The 17,835-nt window shown below is 48.1% G+C and overlaps 2 protein-coding genes across 2 annotated transcripts; one reads left to right on the top strand and one right to left on the bottom strand.

The window, feature by feature from the left end:
- Positions 1-1,306: 1,306 nt before the first annotated feature.
- On the bottom strand, positions 1,307-8,381 carry LOC125730485 (translin-associated protein X-like). The gene is made up of 6 exons (XM_049005802.1): positions 8,089-8,381; positions 7,524-7,628; positions 6,795-6,909; positions 6,303-6,433; positions 3,098-3,219; positions 1,307-2,042 (listed from the first exon to the last, which is right to left on the bottom strand). The coding sequence occupies exons 1-6, from the start codon at positions 8,099-8,101 to the stop codon at positions 1,668-1,670; spliced, it is 861 nt and encodes a 286-aa protein (XP_048861759.1). The 5' UTR covers positions 8,102-8,381; the 3' UTR covers positions 1,307-1,667.
- A 136-nt stretch (positions 8,382-8,517) lies between these two features.
- On the top strand, positions 8,518-13,419 carry LOC125730486 (egl nine homolog 1-like). The gene is made up of 2 exons (XM_049005803.1): positions 8,518-9,279; positions 9,416-13,419. The coding sequence occupies exons 1-2, from the start codon at positions 9,173-9,175 to the stop codon at positions 10,050-10,052; spliced, it is 744 nt and encodes a 247-aa protein (XP_048861760.1). The 5' UTR covers positions 8,518-9,172; the 3' UTR covers positions 10,053-13,419.
- Positions 13,420-17,835: the final 4,416 nt, after the last annotated feature.

Raw genomic sequence — 17,835 nt, 5'->3', positions numbered from 1 at the left:
CTGCTTTTTTATTACTTTTTCACGACTAACGAAAAGCAGGCTACGGAGCCCGATCATAACGTAATGAAAAAAATGAGGCATATCGTGGCCTCGTTATAATATATCGTGGGAATGAATTACAGCAGTCCCTCTGTACCCACGTTTCAGCAGTCCGCAATCTACCATTTCGCCACAGGATGGCAGGATGTTATAGTTTTTGGATTGTTTTGGGCCCATTCCGGTCTCAAGATGTTGCTGAAGACTATAATACAGCAATTAAATCATTTTCTTCGGAAAATATTTTCTCCAGATGGAAGAAAAGACGTGGTTCAAAACTGTAAGTTAGATGCCGTATTACTGAAAAATAAATAATGCACACAGCTGCGGAATAATCAGAAGCTTTCGTGGGAACGGTTCCAAGTCTTGCCAAGGGACGATAGCAGCTGTTAAAGCTTTGGGATGCAGGACCACCATACAGACGCATTTATATTCCAGTTTAACTGAGGAAACGCACAGGCGGCGCTTTCACAGAGCTCCGTCTTCGCCGTTCTTAGAAGTCACCTCTGACTAATACCACCGCAGCTGCGGGGGGTGAAGGACAATGGAGCAACTGACAGCGCCACACAATGTAGACTGTCAGGCAGAACTGACATTATCACTCTTCCAACAGAACACCCACCTCTCACCCCGGCGAGTTTCACCACAGCGCTCACACGATTTGGGTGAAATTCCCACGGACCTAGCGGGAGAGCGCGCTCCCCGACTCCTGCCGACGTTCAGAGAATCCTCCAAGGATTCTCTCCTCCAACTGTTGGTGCAGACCTGAAACGTCATCAAGAGCAACCCGACTGCGTAGAAAACAGGGATTTAATTCGACCTCATGAATTCATTCGTAACAATAAAGTTTAACACAACGGGCAGATTAAGTTCATATCTCCTGCAGTCGTGTCTGGGAGATACTGGGCTTCCTGCGGCACCGACCCCAAAGCAACAATGCTGTCAGTGATCAACATCAGTGCTATTTACATCTTTGTTTTCATTCCAGCGTGTTGGTTTAGCTGGGAGGCAGGAGGCTGCTGCCTGAAGTGCCAGTAGTGGCAGGGTTGGGGGCACGAGTGTACAGAGTACAGGCACGTACTATATAAACAAGAACTTCATCTTAACAAAGGACTACAGATGAAAACTAGCCCTTTGGCTAACTGGCGTATTTTGATCAGTTCGTGTCATCAGTATGCATTGTCCGTTAGTTAAACAAACTATTTTCTAGTGGCAGACATAAAAGGGGGGCAGGGACAGTTTGGACACAGAAGGGAGGTGAGGCACGTGGTTTAAATAAACCCTTTATTCATCTTTCTGTTCGAACCTTTCACACAAAAGGTGCACGCGGTTACCGCCGTAGGGCCAGAGCCGCGTAGAACATACGTGAACGAAATATGTTGCGGGTGCCGAATGCAAGTCCTTCCCACCCCCCAACTTTGCACACAGGCTGTACAAAGTATTGTGTTTTTCAACTTTCACCAGGTAGCAGTGTAAATATCTGGTGAAGCGTAAACCATGCGAACAAAACCGACAATCGACCACAGTTACTTGAAATACAGAGAACATTTTATACCGACGTGGGGAGAAAAAAATACAAGAAAGAAAAACAGAGAAGGATAAAAACAGCGGAGCAATCCGGCTTGGCGATGTCAGGCCACCCCATCTTCAGGGTCCAAGAGCGCCGCCCTGCTGGAGAAGACGTCTGCCAGCATGTGTTTGGGGATCTCGGAGCCGCGCACACGCAGCGTATAGCAGGCGTCTTCTACTTTTCCCAGGCTCTGCTTGAGTGTGTGCAGCTTCTTGGAGACCTCGTAGGGCCCCGTGTTGCCGATGTAGGAGAAGCCGTCGTGGATCTGTCGCAGGAACTGCCCCACCTGGAAGGGCGTGTCGATGTCGCCGTTGCCCACGCTGCTGATGCACATGCGCATCAGTTCGCCGGTCAGATCGGCCACGCCCAGTAGGTAGTCGGTCGGCGTGACCTGGAAGGTCAGCGCCTGAGGCCCCTGCTTTTCAGACGGAAAGCCCTGCCACCAAGAGAACAGTCATCGGTTTTTATTCACTGCTGAAATGACAACCCCCCCACAGTGAGCCCGCTTTGGTTAAAAAACGAAAACCAAACAAAAAATAAGAACAAACGAAAACAAGACAAAACCAGGCAAAAAAAAAACTAATACAGAAAAAATTCTCATCATCTAAGCCACTACTTCTAGAACATTCCATGCACAGAGGCGCTCGCATCTAGCCTGCCAACTGCGCAACGTGACGATTCTGCTGTACGATACAAAAAAAAAAATTAAATTAGGCGAGGAGAGGCATCTGATAAAAATGATCACAGAGATGGAGCTAAAAACAGAACTTGGCTTGCAGACGGTCGTTTTTCTGTTAATGTGCAATACTGTCGCTTATCTTCATGCTAAAAATGGAAGGAGAAAAAAATTTAACCTCCGATAAGCCCTGCGTGAGTGCAGTACTGAACGTAGCCCATAGTCAGGAAGTGGGCGGGGCCAGCTGATCATGGAATCTCAGAGGGACCTCGTCAGAAGCAGCGGGGCACCGGGACGGGGTCCCACGCAGCCAGCAATGGTGCAGGACATACTAGGAAGTTCTATGCCAGGTTCCTGGACTAGACTGTCATTCACACTCTTCTATCATTTACTCATCCATCCGTCCATCCATCTATCCATACTATCCTATCTTCTTTAACTGCTTATCCGAACAGGATTTCACTTACTCATAAGAATTGTGGCAGAGAATTTATTTCAAGGAAGGTCCACAATGAAGCACAAATGGGTTATGAGTAGGAGGACTGCTACAGCTGGCTAAATAGCACTCTATGCTAACAATGCAAAGGTCATGGGTTCGAATCCCGAGGAGCATACATAAATTGTAACCCTTCCCTCTACTGCGAGTCTCTGGATAAAAGCATCAGGAAAATGTAATGGAATTTAAAATACTGCTTCACGCATTTCTGAGAATGTTTTCATATTTTTAAGGGTCCACTGGATTGACAGCACCATGCGATACGTGTGTCTCGGCCCGTGTCCAGCGTACATCCCACTAATCTGCTGACGCTTCCCACCTTTTCCTCAGACTTGTCACCGTTGAGAAACACCAGTCGGCAGTTGACCTCCTCCAGGCTGATCAGGGAGCGTTGTTTGATGAAATGCTGAAAGGAGACGGCCTCCACGTACTCCTGGATGCCTGTAGGAGGGATGGGGAGTGTCACATGACCAGATCCGAATGATCCAAGGCAAGGCACTGGGTCCCGTAGCACCAAGCCAGCGCGAGCTGGACGCTGTGAACATCCCTGTCATTATCGAGACCTTTCTAAGTACCAATTAACATCAAAGCTAGTCTTATCACCGTTGTCCTTCGCCACAGTTCTTGTCCAGCTGCGATAAATCTGGTCGACAATTGTTTGTTCCCCTCGCTGCCCTCTAGTGTATCGATTTTGCATCCCATATACAAAACGCTGGTCCAATCCAATCTCCAATGGATAGATTTAGGAGCTAAAGTTCAAGCCGGTGACCACTGTTGACTTCAGGAAAGCAGATAATCTTATCAAGCTTGAAATGACAGGAGACTCCCTGAGAAAAATTCCTTTAGAGGGTAATGTGAGAGATCTAGTAGCTTTTTGTGTGTAAATAACTCCTAACAGGCCAGACAGACTGAGAGCCAAAGGTCAAACAACAGCGTCAAATCAGAGTCGGTAAGGGGCTCCGACAGTGGACCTAAAGTCAACAAGCTGCTGAATATGACAGCAGAGAAAGGAGTTGATGGTCTCTTAAACCGATGGAAACACGTGGGAGTGCACAGTTATTCCGTTAAAGCTTATGCGACTAACATTCTTAAACTGTTTATTTGCGACCTGTACAAAGCATTGTGTTTTTCAACTTGGTCATCACCTCGCACTGTCCGCCATTCCCCCATCTCCATTTTCCGTCGCTCAGACAGCCTCCGAATGGTCAACATTTAACAGGGAGCAAAACAGCCTGTACTCAGGTATTCGATTTTGATTCCAAAATGGACACCCCCAGCAGGCCAGCCAGCATTACAGCACAGATTTACTGTGGCAAAGGCTTCCGGGGCCTTGCACTGGTCAAATTCACCCACATATTAAACTGCAAGTACCTTACAGAGCCTTTCCCACGTATGTAATGGCTGCCGGGTCCCAAACTTAAAAGGCTATAAAAGGCACTAGGCGCTACCATGACAACCAGAGAATCTTCCATAGAACATGGCTGCCGGTCATGTATGGGAGGGGAGAACTGGCTCCATTCTGCATTTAACGTTTCCTTGGCTTTTCGGAATCCAGTGAAGTTCCCACGGGTCCTGTGAAGCGGAGCAAGCTGGGAGATCAGATGAAGAGCCGACTCTTGGCCTCAGACTGACCCCAGGCCAGCACTTGTATCGATGCGACACATCCCAGACCAATCAGTGAGAATTACGTGCAAATTTATCTTAGTATGCTTTTAAACCAAAACAAGCTTGTTAAGTGTGACTTGTGAACACGGAACCCAGACGCCTTGTTTGTTTTTTAAATCAGCCAAGGGCAATGTCCCCGGTGTCGCTTTGCACTTATGGGACAATCTAATAACGATGATAAAATTTAAAAGAAAAGTCCATAATTGCTGGAAACTGCCACCGGTCACGTCAATCAGCTCGCGCTGGTAATTCCTTGTTGACCGTAATCTAAAAATGACTTCCACGGTTCTCAGATAACCACTAAAAAGCAAAAAAAAAAAAACCTCTTAGTGATGTTTACTTTAAAACTTGCCAGACAAAGACTCCGCCCCTGAAGAGAAACTACATCTCAAGCATCAGTGGGAAAATGTCATTTTGGCCCGTTTCAGTCACATCAAAGGGTGCGGAAACACTACTGCCCGCAAAGCACGTCGATATCACACGACTGACTCGAATCAATCTGATTGGAAGTTATTGCCGAAAAGCCAACAGAGGTTTAAGGTTGAGAAACCCGCTCTGTGATCCATCCAAGAGAAACCACGCTTAGCTGCAAAACCACATCAAAGGGTGCGGAAACACTACTACCCGCAAAGCACGTCGATTTCACACGACTGACTCGAATCAATCTGATTGGAAGTTATTCCCGAAAAGCTAACAGAGGTTTAAGGTTGAGAAACCCGCTCTGTGATCCATCCAGGAGAAACCACCTCTGTCATGTCGTGTCACGCCCTTAGGGAAATCCTGGAGTATGGCATCACATTATAAAAATAAATTTAATTATCTGTTATTTGCCAGGTGCGCACGTACGAGTACAGGTGCATCAGAATGCTTATTTTAGCCTCTCTCACCTGAGATGTGCACACACACATAAATACAGTCAAGAGTGAAGCCAGGGATCGAAGGGCAAGCTCAGCCCTGGAGCATCTCCGAGCTTAAAGGCCTTTCTCAGGCTCCCAATGGAGATGCTATTCTATCTTCCAAATACAGTCAAAAAGCAGTCACATGCAGTCATATTTTCACCTCATTTTCTTTAAGTATGCAGATTGAACTCATTTTACACCAAAGATGCCTCTTCTACAGACTGAATTCAATGCCATTGAATTTAAAGGGTAAACCTCCAAAAATAATTTTCTCAATTTAGCAGGTGATAAAGGGGTAATTATTATTTTTTTTTTTTTTTTTGGGGGGGGTGTTAATAAGAAAAAAGAGGACCCCTGGTGTTACCCAGTCTTGGATAAAGCAACAAGCACCACAAAATGCTATTAACCTCAATTCTGATTTAACAATCAACAATCAACGTCAACCCTGCCAAACATCTACAATTACGTAGCACCTAGTGCTTTTAGAAGTTGTGTACAGGAAACTGGAACACAACAGACACAGCGCATATGATGGATAAGTTTACATTACAAAGCGACACATCTCTTAGTAAGCACTGTGTGTTCCGTTGTGTTTTTGGGTGGGGTGGGGGGGCGGTGATTCCGAGTAAGAAAGAATTTAAAAGCCTTTACTGATGCGACCTGCTGCCGGTCACGTTCAACGGGACACGTCGGCAATTTCAGCGCGACCGCAATCTAAGAATGACTTCCAAAGTTCTCAGATAACTGCAACGATGACAGAAACCCCCCCGCATTAACATTACCTTTGAAACTTGGCAGCCAACACGTCTGCCCTGAAGAAAAAAAAAACTAACTCTCAGATCGTAAAGTTCAATCTGGGGTCGTTTCAGGTGAAGGGTCACGTATCTTTAAATACCCACAATGTATTTCACTTTTGCACAATTACCAACTGATGAGACCCCACGGGCGACGCCTTCTTACCCAGAGTAAAGGCCTTGTGAAACTGGTACAGATCCTCCCCTCTCAGCTCCTCGGCAACCTGCCTGATCTTCTGCCTCACGCCGTCCAGCTTCACTTCCGACTCGGCAAGCAAGTCCTCCGTGGAGGGGACACTGGGAGAGAGGAAGCATGTTCTGAAGCCTCACAAAGCAGGCAGGGACACGTATGTATGCACTGGACAAATCACTTTATTGTTCAATTGTTCTGCATGTGCTGGTCCTTAGATACGCTAAACAGCATTAAGCTACTTCAATTTTATTTTTTAATTCAAATTTCAAAAAGGTGGGCAAATTGCTTCATTGCCACAGAGCGTGGCTCAACTCCCCCATGCAAGCCTCACTTAGGACTTGCTGTTCAATCCCCTTCACCTTCTTGCAACACCAGAGTGACACAAGTCATCATGAGCGAGGCAAACACCCAACTGCAGGACTTTCTTACCAACCCAACGCATCGCACAGAGTGATCAATGCACACCTGGTTACTCTGTGAAGCAGGAAAATCGTCCTCTTGCTTTCGATGGTGATGTCGCGGCTTAGTTTGACCAGACGCTCATATTTGTCATGTTTGGTGTCCAGTTCCAGCTGAAACGCTTCATCGAGAATAAGAATTCTGGTCATTGATGAACAGAATCGTTTCATGGGTGTTCAGAGGGCTTAGGTGGTGTCTGGGTTAGACACCGGATTCATAATTTTTGAAAATGCAATCAAAACATAGGAGAACCAATTTGTTGATTTATAACATTATTTAAACTTCAAATATTACATTTTATGATATTGCATAGTAGTTAATGGTAGGGACGTCGAGTAGAAATTTGATCATCGGTTCCAATACCATTGAAATTCTATGATTGTCGATATTCAAATTGTTCAAATAAAGAAATCCCTTTATTAAAACATCTGAACATTACGAAAACCCCATGTCATATTTCCATTATGATGTGGTTGGCTGTGTTCGCATTTGCTGACTTCACTCTTCACTCTGACTTCACAAAACTGTATTTTAAACCGAATGCAATATAACAACAGAGAAATTAAGGTAAATGTTAGGAATATAATTGTATGCAGATAAAAAATGCGTGTTTGAAACACAAGTGCATAAAATAATACCATTAGAATTTGTTTTATTATTATCGTCATTTGCTTTTATCAGATATATTTGACCGGATTGTTTGTTAACACAATTACAGTTAGTAGAAAGTCTTACTTTTGAAGGCTGATATCAGTCGGGACGATGAGATGGCATCACTTTCATGACCTTCGGTTTTCTGGCTCTGTGCAGACTCTTGTTTCCGTTTGCGAGAGCCTCCATCTGATTGTGGAACGATTTATTGCATTTAGTATAACTATTTCTACCCAAATCTTGCATATATAAACAGTCAAAAAGAAACATGTAAAAAAAACTGGTATTACTTTGTACATTTCATAAAAATATTTAATCGGGTCTCTAGTTACGTACTTAAAAAGTCATAAAGCCATTAAGGATTGAAATACATATGTAAATACAAACTGTTTTGTGCACCGGCTAGCGTCTCAATCTCACAAATATCTAACTAGCACAATATCTTAGAATATTTCTATTTGTTACAGAGTTATAATTATAAACTTTTCGTCCATGCATCTGAGGTCTTTCTGACAATTAAGGTATTCAACAATATTTTTGTTTCCAAAATGCATTCAATGCATTATATAGCAACAGTCGCAAATTCAGTAATCATGCTTCTCAAAATGGTGGGTTGGTTTCAAAATTTAAAATTTTAATTGTGTGTTACCTTTCGCATTCATGACTTAAACACACTTCTATCAGTTTCATATAATATATTCACGAGGTATTAACGAGATTTCTGTCGTTGCAACAAGGACTACTGCTTAGTTGAGTACGGTCCACATACAGCCATGTTTCACGTGGATGCCGTCTTTTTAAATGCCTAATTAATCTGTGCAATAATGAAAGGTAAGACATCAACTGTATTATAACGATATATTTCTATGAGTGATTATGCAAAATAAAGACAATAAATAAATCTTTACAGCCTTTAACTGAGAACTACAATAAATCTTTGTAACATTTTTCGAGCAGGCCCACACATTGCTTCTCTTTCCAGTTTGGGCCTTGCGCTGCACAAATACGTAAAAAGCAAGGGGCATTCTGGGAAATGTATTTTGCGAGTTCAAGCGTTACACGTTCGTATTCGTATTTTAAAACTCTGATTAAGGTCTCCAGCTGATCGTTGCTTCTGTTTGTTCCTATTTTAATTGTATTCTCATCTATTGCTGTAAATTTGACATATGTATAATTATCCATTAAATATTTATTTTAATTAATACGAATAAACCGGATAAACATCCGTAAATCCAGATAAAATAGCTTGTTGAATAGTTATGAATGTGTCGTTATCAACCCCCGTCACACACTTGAGCAAAAACAAGTGATTACTAAAATAAAACGTTCTCGACAACCAGGGGGCAATGTTGGAACGTTTTTAACATAGACTCAGTTCTTATGTTTAGGGTGTATATCAAAACTTTTTTTTGTTTTGTTTTAGAACCGGCATTCTTAAAGTGACCCTGAGCATTAATATATTTCTTTTAGTTCTGTTGGCGGAAATAAAGACTAGGGCTGCTCATGCTGCCTGTGCATGAGCCGCTGCTTGGAGCGAGGAGGGTGCTTCCCGTCGGGGGCTGACGTCGGGGGTGGGTCTGTACCGCCGATTTGCAGAATGAAGCCAGAGGCGCCACGCGACGCTCTGCAGTTCAGCGGCAGTCCGGAGTCCGGGAGGCGCGTGGAGCGCGTGCGTTTGCTCTCTAGCTTCTCATATCACCCTGAGCCGTCAGTGGGACCAGCAGTCATGTGTGATGCGACTTCGCGCCTCTGAAGCGGAGGAGAGCGGCTTTCTCCCCATTTGCCTGTGGCGCCGGGGCAGGCGACGGATCCGTTTCCAGAGCGAGACGCGCGGAGATCGGTGAGTTTAAAAGGGGGGCAGCGCCCAACTCCGCAGCCATGCAGGGAGCGGCGGAGCAGGAGCGTGACCCGGACCGCCAGTACTGCGAGCTATGCGGGAAGATGGAGAACCTGATGAAATGCGGTCGCTGTCGCAGCTCCTTCTACTGCAGCAAGGAGCATCAGGTGGAAGACTGGAAAAAGCACCGGTTCAGCTGTAAGGAGGCCGAAATAATTCGGGCTTCGCCGATGCCCAGATCGCGGCAGGAGAGCACGGATGAGAAAGCGGTACCGCAGATGCCACAGAAGCCCTCAACGCGGCTTGACAGCCCGGCTGCCCCCAGCGCTCAAGGCGGCGAGAAAACCGGCGAGTGTATCACATGTGCGGGGTCTGACAGGACCAATAACAACAATGCTGCTAAAGCTAACGGGCGGATGAAATCCCATCCGAGGAAAGTGGCTACGGAATATATAATCCCATGCATGAACAAGCACGGCATGTGCGTGGTGGACAACTTTTTAGGAGAAGAGATCGGGATGTCCATTTTGCAGGACGTGGTGGCCCTCCACGAGACTGGCAGATTCACCGACGGGCAGCTGGTCAGCCAGAGGAGTGACTCTTCCAAAGACATTCGCGGAGACAAAATAACGTGGATCGAAGGAAAGGAGCCCGGCTGCGAGCGCATAAGTTTCCTGATGAGTCGCATGGACGATTTGGTCAGGCACTGTAATGGCAAACTGGGAAACTACAAAATAAACGGTAGGACAAAAGTAAGTTGCACAACCAGCAGGTAAACTTTGTTTTGTGACTGTGACTTGAACCGTTTCCGGCATCTAGTTGCTTTAAAGCGCGTGCCTAAAACGCATAAAGTCTTTAGCTATATCGGCGCCTGTAAGATAAAAGCTGGCCAGTGACCGTGTATATAAAGTCTGAGTTGCTTTTTCTCACTGCTCAGGAAGCGTGAAATTCCTCGCCGTGGATCAGTTTCTGGATTTTAAAAAGCGTTAAGTTGCAGGAATATGAAATATTTCTTTGAATCTGGATGTGTTTTATTCCCACTGCAACTGACAGGAAGCCGCGTGAGCGCTGTATTCTCCCGTAATGTTTGCATGTCACCACAGATTGTTTATTATGTCTGAAAATGTATTATTTAAGCAGTATTTATTTACAAAACGTCAATGCTGGGGGGAATCGGAAATCTGTTTGCTTTTATGTTTCTACACAAATTCTAATGCATTTATCCCACAATACCAGACGGCATTTTTGGGGGAGTATACATTTTACATATCTGTATAACGTGCAGCATTCACTGCAATGTGGAATTAAAAGTAACACCTTAATTAATTTGAGCACTGCCCTATATTTGCTCATGGACAACAACAACTGAACGTTGTTTGCGTTTTATTCGCGCCTTTTGTGCGCAGTTTATGGGGGAGCATAAATTCTGTAATGGAAAAATGATCCCCTTTTCTTCTTTAAAATGATTTTTTTTGCCTGCTGAATTAACTACTATACACGTGCTTCTATACAAAACAATGGCGTAAGTAAACAGGGGTCAACCATTCAGACGGACGTTTCGATCAAAATGCATTTTGTACTGCGGACGTGGTATTTAAAAGCGTAGCTTTTACCACCGACACGTCTGTCTGTATATGGACAGGTCGACGGTCCCTGCAATTAAATATTCGTGAAAGCTGGTTTTTGGTGTGTAGCTTTGTGAAGTTTGTCTGTATCGCTGGAAATAACGCTAACACTTTGACACATTTTATTATTATTGTGCCCTTTTCACTTTGCATTTGCGGCTGTTTCCCTGCAGCTCTAGCCGCAGGATCCGCAGTGCTACCGTGTGACTTGAGTATGGTTCACCTGTCACCCCTGTGCTTGGCGCTATAGTTACCTGCCCAGTCTGTCACCGTGTCATCGTGGTGTCATGAAAAGGGAGACGCATTAATTTTCAGAGCTCCTACCCCCGGTTTTTTTTTCTTCTGAAATTTAGGCTTAGGGTGCTTACTTGTCCACCTGGGGTTAGTTCCGACCCCGAGCGATTTGTCGGTTGACATTAGATTGCAGTGTTTATTGACTGCATGGCCTCCGCGTGTTCCGCTACTGCAGGGGTGGGCACATACTGGGGGGGGGGGGGTTACATACTGGAAATTGGGACGGCTGTGCCACGTCCTTCACAGATAGGGCCCAGCGCTGATAGCCCGATAAGGGGGTGCACCATGACTTGCACTAATGGAAGAACCCGGCCCACACGGCGGGTGCTCAGCGCCAGCAGCGACTCTCAGGCAGGTCGCTCTTTCTCGCCCCGTCTCTTTATCCAGACGTCCATTCATCCATCATAGATGACCAAAGAGCAGCAAGGTGGGGGGAGCATTTACACCCAGACGCAGAACAAGAAAACCCACCAGTTTCTGTCCTTTCAAACATGTCACAGGGTTAACAGGGTGACCTTTCTCTCTGGTTACTGGTGAGGCGCACTGGTCTCCTATAGTGTCTTGTGGCCTAAAGCCCTGTGATGGTGTAGTACCTGCAGTGTGACCAGTGGCTGATGGGCGGTTCAAAGTCCTGTGATGCTGTAGTACCTCTGCAGTGTGACCAGCGGCTGATGGGCGGTTCAAAGCCCTGTGATGCTGTAGTACCTCTGCAGTGTGACCAGTGGCTGATGGGCGGTTCAAAGCCCTGTGATGGAGTAGTACCTCTGCAGTGTGACCAGTGGCTGATGGGCGGTTCAAAGCCCTGTGATGCTGTAGTACCTCTGCAGTGTGACCAGCGGCTGATGGGCGGTTCAAAGCCCTGTGATGCTGTAGTACCTCTGCAGTGTGACCAGCGGCTGATGGGCGGTTCAAAGCCCTGTGATGCTGTAGTACCTCTGCAGTGTGACCAGCGGCTGATGGGCGGTTCAAAGCCCTGTGATGCTGTAGTACCTCTGCAGTGTGACCAGTGGCTGATGGGCGGTTCAAAGCCCTGTGATGCTGTAGTACCTCTGCAGTGTGACCAGCGGCTGATGGGCGGTTCAAAGCCCTGTGATGCTGTAGTACCTCTGCAGTGTGACCAGCGGCTGATGGGCGGTTCAAAGAGGGGTTTCCTACTCTCCTGTCTGTCTGCTCACTCAGTCTGATAACCGGCTGCCGTCCAGCGATGAGGCTAAATAAGCGAAACTCGCCAGACGCTCTGGGTTGTGGCCTGTGTCTCTCACCTCACATGATAATCATTAATCCCTAAAATTAACTGCAGGCTGAAGCCTTGGGTTTAAATCCCCCCCCCCCCCCCCAGTTAATGCATGCTAAGTCCTGACCGGCGTCTTTTGCTTTTCCGTGGTCGTCTATGTCCCTGGCCAGGGTCCGGGGTAATCCTTGGGGGAGGGGGTGGTTTGGCAGACGAGGGCAGTTTAAGAGGCAGAGGGGGCTTCGGAGTTTCCGGGGAAGCAAAAACCACCCCCATATTGTTCCTGGGAAGAATGACTGTGATGAGGGGAAGAATTGCCACCATCTTAGACTTCCTTGTCCATATCTTCAGCGAGGTTTAGAAGATGGACCGCTCATTGTTTTCCCGCTGCCGTGCCTGCGGCAGTAACGCCCCCCCCCAGATTTCTGTGAATGACTCTGTAATGAGTGATACTCTTAAAAACGCTCATAGCGTTCTGCCCGTTACGCACGTGACACGTGTGCCTCCGGTCGCCATTGGGTTTAGGCTGCATGAATTTAGTTCTTCATTTATCTTTCGAGCGTCATTTGTCCTGCCTTGTAGTCTAGCTGCGGTTTGAGGTGACGGTGGAGATTCTCCTCCTTCTGAAATGTCAGCGGCGTCGAACATCAAAGCCCCCGCTTAAGTACCCGACTCACTTTGTGGCTGGCCCCCACAGGCCCCCCTTAGACATTCATCTGCATGAGGCTTGCACCTTGCTGTTGGGGGGTGGGGGAGCTGGGGGGATGATATTTACTTTGAAAGCCAGCTGGTCGTAGGTGTTAATTCCTGCATGGCTTTCCAGTAGCTTCTGTTCTCCATGACGCTCTGCACAGTCCTGCGTTTGCGTAGTCAAAGCCAAAACTATTACACTCTGCTTTATTTTTTTTTAAAGGTCATCCTGCACCTCTGTCTAGCAGACCCCTGCAATTGGCTACTGGTACCAACCAACCACATGTATATCCCATATTATAACAGAACATTTCATTGGTCCAGCCAGGGCTGGCAAGGTCGATTGGCTGGAGAGGAGATCGCGGACTGTGTGTCTGTTTCCATTGTTTTGGCTCAACTGTATAAAAAGAGGAAAAAGTGGGAGGTTTGTCTAAACAGTGCCTTCCTGGGCAGCAGCCAGCGGTGTGTTATCACCCCCCAGCCTTTAAACCCGCCAGCCTCCAGCCTAATGCACGGATAAACAGATACCACTCCATTCTCTCTGTGTCTGCTCCAATTCTTCCTGAATGCTCGATTGTCCAAATGTAGCTATTAAGGCCATCAGACTGATATGCGTTTGTTTGGGTGCGTGTTGCTTATGGGGGGGGGGGGGGCTGCTTTTTGGAGGTTTTTTCATTCTTAATGTTGCAGAGAACAATTGGAATGAGTGAAGTGGGCAAGTTGTTAGGTCACGAAGCGAAGTGGAGAAGCTGAGGACCGCGGTTTTTTCCCCCTTTTACCACTTCCATTCCAAGCATGACAGCCTTTCCCCTGATCCCTGGTCTTACTGGGAGTGTTGGGTGGCCGGTTGAATTTGGGGTGCCGCTCTATGGCAGCAGGGGCGACAGGTCTGTCAGCCCAGGCTGGGCCGCTAGATGAAGCTTCTGATCGCTTTCCATCTAAAGCTCCCTCCTCCATCTTCATCCTGCCCCTGACGGAGCAGAAATGGCCCCCGCCGCTTCTCCGCCATTGCTACCTTTCAGTCAGGGTGGAGACCGTTCATGTGCTGTTCACCATCTCCCCTTTTTCTGACTACAGTAACTTGCACCTCTTCACAAGAACTGTGGAGTTCAGGACCTTCTCATCCTTACTTGCTTGTTCATATTGAGTTTTGTTTGGGGGGGGGGGTCTCTTTTGATTCGAGGATGTACGGCATAGTGCACAGGTCTATCGCTTTTTTTTTTAAAAGGGATGTGACCCCCCTCCCCTTCCCAGACGCATTGTTTCCCTGCATACCTCTCCCCCCCCACACACACACACACCGATTTCCATTGTCGGCGCTTTATTCAGATGCGGTCGGGGGGATAAACATTTAAGGCAGGCGTGACTATGTGTGTCTCTTAGGTCCGCGGTCCACATTGGCCGAGGCCCATCCGCTGTATACGTGTCTTTGGTCGCTTGTGTGGGGGCGCGACCTGCCCTGCTTGCCCCAGGAGTTGGGACAAGTCCAAGGGAGCAACTGACATCAGGTTTCAGCCTCCCCCCCTCCATGGAATGTGAGTCTTCACCCCAGGGTCTATCTGCCACCCATGGCTCCTGCGGGGGGGGCGGGGGCTTGGCCATGAGGGGAGTGGGTGGCCGGGCTCTTCAGTGAATCCTTGCTGTTTGCACTGTATCATCGCGCCATTTTTATATAGAATCAAATCCCCATGCGCCAGAACTCAGTGGGATCTCACAATTATATCCGAATAGAGATGAATCTTTGAGCAGAGAAAGGCTCCGAGGGCTTTGAAGAGTGACGCAACTTTTACTCATTAAGCTGACCCATGATGAGCGAAAACTGCCTCTGGGGCTGCTTCTGTGACAGCCTAGTCACCCCTCTGCCCCCCCCCCCAACCACCCACCCACAGGGGGTTGAGGTTGTGGAAGACAGGGTCTAAAATATGATTATCTGACATTAAAATGGAGAAATAACATAAAGGTGTTGGCTGACTTTTCTGTGCGGATCTGGTTTAGTCCCCCCCCCTCACACACACACATGCGCACACGCATTCCATCCGACACACGGCCACGCGCCGCATCACATGACCGCTAGCGCTCCCGGGGCGTGTCTCACGCAGGTCGACGCGGAGCACGTGCACAGCAGCAGTTGGAGAATGGCGTCGGGAATGGTGCTCGCCCGGGGGGGGGGCCCTCCTCCTCCCCATACCCGCCCCAAAACTTAAAAGCTCCCTGACTGCTTTCCCTTTGCCGAGAGAGAGAGAGCGAGAGAGAGCGAGAGAGAGAGCAAAGGCAGTGGATTCTTATGTACCGTTTCCTAGGGAAACCGGACGAGAGGATGCCACCATTGAACTTTCCGGATGGATTTCACTGAGGAGAAAGGCCCCCCTGCTCTTATGGGTTGGGGAGGGGGTGATTTGTCCCCTTGTGCAGAGTGCCTGCCCCCCGCCCCCCCCCCACCCTTCTCCCCCATTTCCATTCAGCTCATAGTACCTCTCCCTTCCCAAACAGCTGCCTTCTCACGCTCCAGCGCCCCTTCATCCGGGTTGGGGGTGTCAGGCTGCTGGAGTTTTTGGCGGGAAGGGGAATGGACCCGCTTTTCACAGGCCGGGCCCCACACCCGTCAAGTTAACAAGTTAATAAGTCATACGGGGGGGGGGGTTGTCAGCTGAGAGAGCAATTCCTGAGAGGTTCAGTGAGCTGGACCACAGGCAAGCGTTGGAGCTATTAATGCGGAAGAGGTTCGTAAAGAAAAATAAATCTTTCAGAGGCTGGTCTGGCAGCAGTGGCTCACAAGGGGCTTGCCGCTGCTGATCATGCCGTCAAATATGCCCTTTAGAGCAATCAGCCTGTCTCTCTCTCGTTTGTTTTAGCCCTGCTGAAGTTTCAGATTAAATTCAGTTAGAAACAGGCCGTGATGCAGCGAGAACGTGTCCAGAATGGGGTGTAAAAATGCGAGGCCTCGCTAGCCGTAGCCGCCGCTGCTGCCGGCTGCAAACTCCTCCTGGATCGTTCTTTAACAACCTTGTTGGCCCCCCTCCCATGAAAATCAGTCTGTACTGATGCCATGCCACCGCACTGGGTAGGCCGTGAATAGTTTTCACCATTACAGGTTCAGCGACTTGGTGCTCATTTCAAAATGAGCAGCACCAGCGCTAAGGACATTACTGCTGATACAACGGAGACGATTGCATTGGACGATCGGCCATTTTCCGTCGAGGAGGATAAGGGATTTTATCAGCTCGTCCACCACTTTCAACGGAACTCCAAGTACCAGCTTGCGGCTGTGATCCTGCTCACAAGACCGTTTCACACAGTTTCAGTTCATTAATAGTTATCGGTATTGGTTAAAATTTTCCACATTGGTGAACCGCAGCTTCAAATTCTAAACGCATCACTTCCTGTTCATAGGTCCTGTGCTTCCTGTGGGGGGTGGATGCTGTCCCTCGAAGTGATGTTTGAGGAATTTAAGCTGCTCCTCTTCAGCGACTTTGCTGACACGGCTGATCGAGTTTCTGACCGAAACGACTTTGTCACGTCAGGATGTCGGGATTTGAGGCGATGATGATAAGTGGAACGGGCTGTTAGATGAGGAGGGTACTGGGGAGGCGGGCTTCTTGTTAAATGACCCTCGCAGCCCCCCGGCAGGATACCAGCGTATCCTGGGGCGGGGGGGAATCCGTGGAATGTCAACAAAGCCGAACGAGGCCACAGAGAAAAACGGAAGCAGAGATTACTGGGTGGGAGGAAGAGGCTTGGCTTCGCGTAGCCCTGGGGGGGGGCGACGTGAGGTACGTGGTGAAGGAGCAGCGTGGTATGGCAGCTGCCGCTGTACGAGTGCACCAGCGGCTATAGCGCAGGGTCAGGTGACCAGCTGGCTCCTCGTGGGCGGCTCAGCGGTCCACTTTGTGCCTGTTTTTCATTCAGCATCGTTGCATCTCTGTGACAGTTTGGTGAATGTGGTGGTTCTTGGGGGGGGAGACGATGGAAAATGGCGTTTGGGGAGAGAAACAGCAGTTTGGCCAAAGTGTCGAACACGAGGACGAAATCCGCATGCAAGGTTTCAGTTTATCAAAATAATTGATGGGTCATTTTATTAGACAGGAGCGTGAAATGGCTGCACTTTGCAAAGCTTGTTTGTGGTGCCTGTGTTTTTCTTTGTTCGTTCTTGTTCGATCTTCCCAGAAATAGCTGGGGAATGGTTCGGGGAGGTCACGGTGGGGTTCATCATGTGGGCGGAGGGGCGTCCTTCATGTGAAACCAAGGCGTGGGACTCGGGCGCCATGGGATGGTAACGTCGCTGCTGCTGGTGCCCACACATGGCATTCTTAAAGTTTAACGCAAGGCGTGCACCTCCCTCTGCTTTCATCTCTCATTGTATATATGTCATCGGCGTGTGTGTGTGTGTGTCGTGTACGTACGTGCGTGCACCTGTGCATTTATGCGTGTGTGTGGTGTGTGTGTGTGCACTTCATTTATCAGTGTGCACTAAAATTATATATCATGTCCAGCTCTTCCTGGGCGTGGTCCCTCTGGACAAAGGACCCCCCACCCTTCCCCCCACATAGGCTCAGCACAATAAGGTCCCGAATTCGCCTGCGAGGTAGGCTGCCACTGCTTCGGGGGTGTTGTTCACATGGCCGGTTTTGATTGGCCGCAGCATCGCTCACTGTCCGCACGCCATGCCCCCCCCCTCCCCCCCCCCAGTGGCTAGTCTAGTCCAGGATGAGAGAGCATGGG

Source organism: Brienomyrus brachyistius, unplaced genomic scaffold, assembly GCF_023856365.1.
Source record: "Brienomyrus brachyistius isolate T26 unplaced genomic scaffold, BBRACH_0.4 scaffold1342, whole genome shotgun sequence".
NCBI classification, from domain to species: Eukaryota; Metazoa; Chordata; class Actinopteri; order Osteoglossiformes; family Mormyridae; genus Brienomyrus; species Brienomyrus brachyistius.
The sequence above is the reverse complement of the archived record's forward strand: the minus strand, read 5'-3'. Positions and strand labels throughout refer to the sequence as shown.